Source organism: Penaeus chinensis, chromosome 7 (assembly GCF_019202785.1).
Source record: "Penaeus chinensis breed Huanghai No. 1 chromosome 7, ASM1920278v2, whole genome shotgun sequence".
NCBI lineage: Eukaryota > Metazoa > Arthropoda > Malacostraca > Decapoda > Penaeidae > Penaeus > Penaeus chinensis.
The window spans coordinates 242135-247134 of NC_061825.1; the positions used below are offsets into that span (position 1 = coordinate 242135).

The window sequence follows — 5000 nt, forward strand, 5'->3', positions numbered from 1 at the left end:
CTCTCTCTCTCTCTCTCTCTCTCTCTCTCTCTCTCTCTCTCTCTCTCTCTCTCTCTCTCTCTCTCTCTCTCTCTCTCTCTCTCTCTCTCCTTCCCTGTTTTCCTCTCTTCCTCAGACAGACAAACCTTCATCCCTGATAGACGGTCGATTGAGAAGTTATACTAACACTGCCGTAGAAGTATACATTACTAGAATAACGCTTACCTCTGTATGCTTCTTATCTGCCTGTAACATTAATCATATCCATATAACACTGATCTGCTTGTGATAGCACATCAGTGACCTCATGTCTGAAAGTGATACGTGTGTGATAAGAGTGTCTGTTAGCACTGATGTTCCTGCGATTGGAAACTTGTTTGTGATGCCAAGAGTGGGTACTTGTTTGTGGCACTGTTTTTTGGGGGAATTTGGTTGTGACACTGCGATTGAGAGATTGTTTGTGTGATTGAGAATTTGGTTGTGGGAGTTTGATTGGGAAGTTGTTTGTGACACCGTGATTGAGTGAGAAACTGTTTGTGACACTAAGATTCGGTACTCGTTTGTGGCTCTATTTTTGGGAATTTGTTTGCGCCACCGATAGGGAACTTGTTTGTGACACTGTGACTAGAAACTTGTTTGTGACACTGTGACTAGAAACTTGTTTGTGACACTATGACTAGAAACTTGTTTGTGGCACTACTTTGAACTAGGGACTTTATCTGTGATACAGCTATTCGGCTCGCTGTATCAGTGAATTGTTGTTGTTGTTATTGTTATCTTAGAAGTTGTGGAAAGCAATTGTGGCATCTAGATATACATCTACATCAGCAAAGTATGTCTGTAGATGATTGCGTTTGTGTTTACATGTGTCGTATCAAATCAGAGATTCTTTGACGTATAATTTTACATATAAAACTTATTGGTCTGTGATAGTTTATCGTTATTATTCTGCATGCAACAGTGATTTCTTTCAGTATCAGTTGTAACTAACGGTAGCATGATATTACTTCCATGCTGTGCAATAATGCTGAATTGAATCATGAAGCTGGAGCAACTGAAGGTAAAGTCAACCCGACCCGACTGCCACTTAAAGACAGGGAATTCTGAGTCGTCCTTTGATTTAAGAGGATAAATTGAGCCCAGATGAGAGCATAATTAAGCCACTTAGAACCAGAACAGCGATACTGTAACGCTGACTTAAGTACAGCACGACGGTAACAGATACGGTAACGCAATAGGACAGATAATCTTGTGTGTGATATTGTTACTAACTGGACCTGACTAGCGAGGTGTCTAGGGAGTGTCACTGTCAATGACTGATTTGATATGACAGCTTGAGGTGGACTGAGGTATCGTTAGACTTAGTGAAACGAACCATGAGGAAATAATTGTATCCGTACGACTAGGAGATTCTATTACATTGGTTGATTAGTTAAGAATATCTATAAATGAGTGTGTCATTTGTGTTTAAGTGTCTAAGATAGATAGTAAAGCGATAGATAAAACCGACATTGCGAGAACGAGTGATATTCTCATGAATGCATGAATACTACCCATGACTCATAGCATATGTTCGGTCATGAATACTCACCATACTATTTATTGCACATGTAGATTACATACTGTTGAAAATATCTGTCATTACCAGTGTCTGTCTATGACAGGTCCGGCAGAGCAGCCTGTGTATCACCCGCCCGGATGAAGGGAGGGGAGGGGAGGTGGCGGCGGGTCATGGGCGGGGTAGGGTTAAGGGTGGGTGTGGGGGGGGGGGAGTCTGACATGCGGCAACAAAGCACTGGGACGGATATGCTCTTAGCCCGGATGCCTGCTACAAGCGGCCCAGGCTAGTAGTAATTGTCCTCCCCCCCTTCCCCCCTCCCCACTCCCCCTCCCCCCTTCCCCCACCGCCCTGCAGCACACCCCACGCCCACCATGCTTAACCGCGGCACCTGGAACACGTGACGGCGGATGCGGCAGGCTGCGGCAGGCTGCGGCTGGCATGCAAGGGATGACATAGCAACGGCAGAGCTCTCACAGCTGGTCCGTTTCTACGTTCTCAATGCTGGGATGATGGCTTCTTCTGCGTAGAATTGCGTAAGGAATATAACTTAGGTGTTGCTGCTTTCACATTGATATTCATGGGTCGTTTAATTAGGTGTCAATTATTATAATCTGTATGATTGTCAGTATCTATCCATACATGCTTGTTTGAAAAATGTATGTAGGTGTACACACATACACACACACACACACACACATACACATACACGCACGCACGCACACATGCATATATACGCATATATATATATATATATATATATATATATATATATATATATATATATATATATACATATATATATATATTTATATATATACATTTATTTATGTATGTATGTGTGCGTGCGTGCGTGTGTGTGTGTATGTGTGTGTATAGATACTGACAATCATACAGTGTGTGTGTGTGTGTGTGTGTGTATGCATATGTATGTATATGTATATATATATAGATAGATAGATAAATATATAGATAGATAGACACAGAGAGAGAGAGAGAGAGAGAGAGAGAGAGAGAGACATAGTCAGATAGATAGATATATTTAAACATATTGAGATATCCCCCCCTGTATCAGTAGAAACTAAGCAATGGCCTCCACATGACCTGATATCATTTTTCTTTTTCTTTTATTTTCAGTAACAGTGTGTCCTTCACGCCCACGTCCTTGTCGTCTGCGGAGAAAGTGTTTCGGGAGATCGTCTATACTAATTTTCCTTCATTGTTGTAATAGACGTCATTTCTTTATAAGGTGTATTTTCCGAAAGAAAGTTTTGGTTTATTTTTTGTTCGAAGGTTGATGGCCTGTTTTGTTTTTGTTTTTGTTTTTGTGTGAGAAAATTATATGAAATGTGGATAAATAAATTATAATCAAATTTGATTTGTTTTATTGTCTTGCTGATTAAAGATAGAAAGGGTATTGTTACATTATTTCACAGTTTTTAAGCAAAATAAGCAGAATTGATTCTACTACATTATGTATAAATTGTAAGATATTGTGTACGTCGAACATCACTGTCATATGAGAATATAAATATATATGTGTATATATACACACACACACACACACACACGTATACACAAATATATACATACATACATACATACATACATACATATGTGTATATATATACATATATATACATATATATATATATATATATATATATATATATATATATATATATATATATATATACGTGTATATATATATATATATATATATATATATATATATATATGTATGTACATATATACATATATATACATATGTGTATATATATATATATATATATATATATATATATATATATATGTATATATACATATATAAACATATGCATATATATATGTATATATACATATATATACATATATACATATGTATACATATACATATATATACATATATATATATATATATATATAAATATATATATATATATATATATATATATATCCATGCCTGTGCGCGTGTGTGTGTGTATGCCTGTGTATACAAATACACACACGCACATGTGTATATGCATGTGTATATATGTATATATATACATATATATATATATATATTGTGTGTGTGTGTGTGTGTGTGTGTGTGTGTGTGTGTGTGTGTGTGTGTGTGTGTACATATATATATATATATATATATATATATATATATATATATATATATATGCATATATATTTACATATATATATTCATATATATATATATATATATAAATGTATATATACATATATGTATACATATATATATACATATACATATATGTGTATATATGTAAATCTATATGTATGCATGTATATATACCTATGTATACATACATATACATATGAATATATATTTATACATATATATATATGTGTGTGTGTGTGTGTGTGTGTGTGTGTTTATGTGTGTGTGTGTGTCTGTGTGTGTGTGTGTTTGTGTTTACATATATATACTCTGAATATGTATATATATATATACAAATATATATGTATGTATGTATGTATATATAATCTATATTCGATATATTGAATACATTTTTATAAAAAGACCGATAGGAAATATGCACATAAATTGTTATTCAACTATTTTGTAATCACATTTACAGACAGTTATAGCATGGAATAATAACGGAGGCTGTACCTGAAATAGTCAGTAAGTCAGAATACCGCTTAGCTCTGTAAAAAAAAAAAAACATAAAAAAGAAAAAAAAGAAAAAAAAAGAAATAAGAAATAGATAAATACACAAGTGAGTGTGCGTGTGTGTGTGTGTGTGTGTGTGTGTGTGTGTGTGTGTTTGAGTGTGTGTATATGTATATATATGTATATGTATATATATATATATATATATATATTTATATATTTATATATTTATATATTAGTATACAAAAATACATGGAACGTTGTTTCAGATATCAGTACTTAGATAACAAAGAGAAGCCTTGAAATACGGAAAAAATAAAAGTATATGATTCAAAAACGAAAAGGAAAAAACACAGAGAAGTAACAAAACAGGAAAGCATAAACACCAAAGACAAAAAATAAAAGTGCATTAAGGTGAAATATAGAATCATTTTATTTCCACAGACATACAAATACGTAGCAATCAGAAAAGATCTAGTCATTATATAACAGAAAAAATGGACATAAAACGCTTGGAGAATTAAAAACAAAACATTTTGAATGGATGCCATCATTGCTGATTAACCTATCTTTCTACCAAAGGTCGATATAAAAAAGACAATTAAAGAATAGGATCTGAAGAATGAAAGGCCTATAACCCTGTCGTCAGTTATTAATAACTTCATGAAAAAAAAAAAAAATCAGAAACCGAATTTCAGACATATAAGCTTTCATAAACCACGGGAAGAGACAGGCATCCGTAGTTGACTCTCGACAACAGGTCACATCCACACACTAACAGAAGAAAAAACGAAAGCAGAGACGTTTATGGTAAGTCTTTCTACGTGGCATTAT

The 5000-nt window shown here is 34.1% G+C and overlaps 1 protein-coding gene across 7 annotated transcripts in view; it reads left to right on the forward strand.

The window, feature by feature from the left end:
* Positions 1-2910, forward strand: part of LOC125027542 — an 87683-nt gene extending 84773 nt beyond the window's left edge. For 2 of the 7 annotated variants that reach the window (XR_007115039.1, XR_007115037.1), the window contains 2 exons: positions 1895-2073; positions 2675-2910. Coding sequence is in view for 2 of the 7 variants with exons in the window: in XM_047616631.1 (XP_047472587.1) it covers positions 2675-2835 (161 nt within the window). In the remaining 5 variants the exon portion in view is untranslated. The other 5 variants (XR_007115040.1, XM_047616631.1, XR_007115038.1 and 2 more) reach the window with 3 other exon arrangements.
* Positions 2911-5000: the final 2090 nt, after the last annotated feature.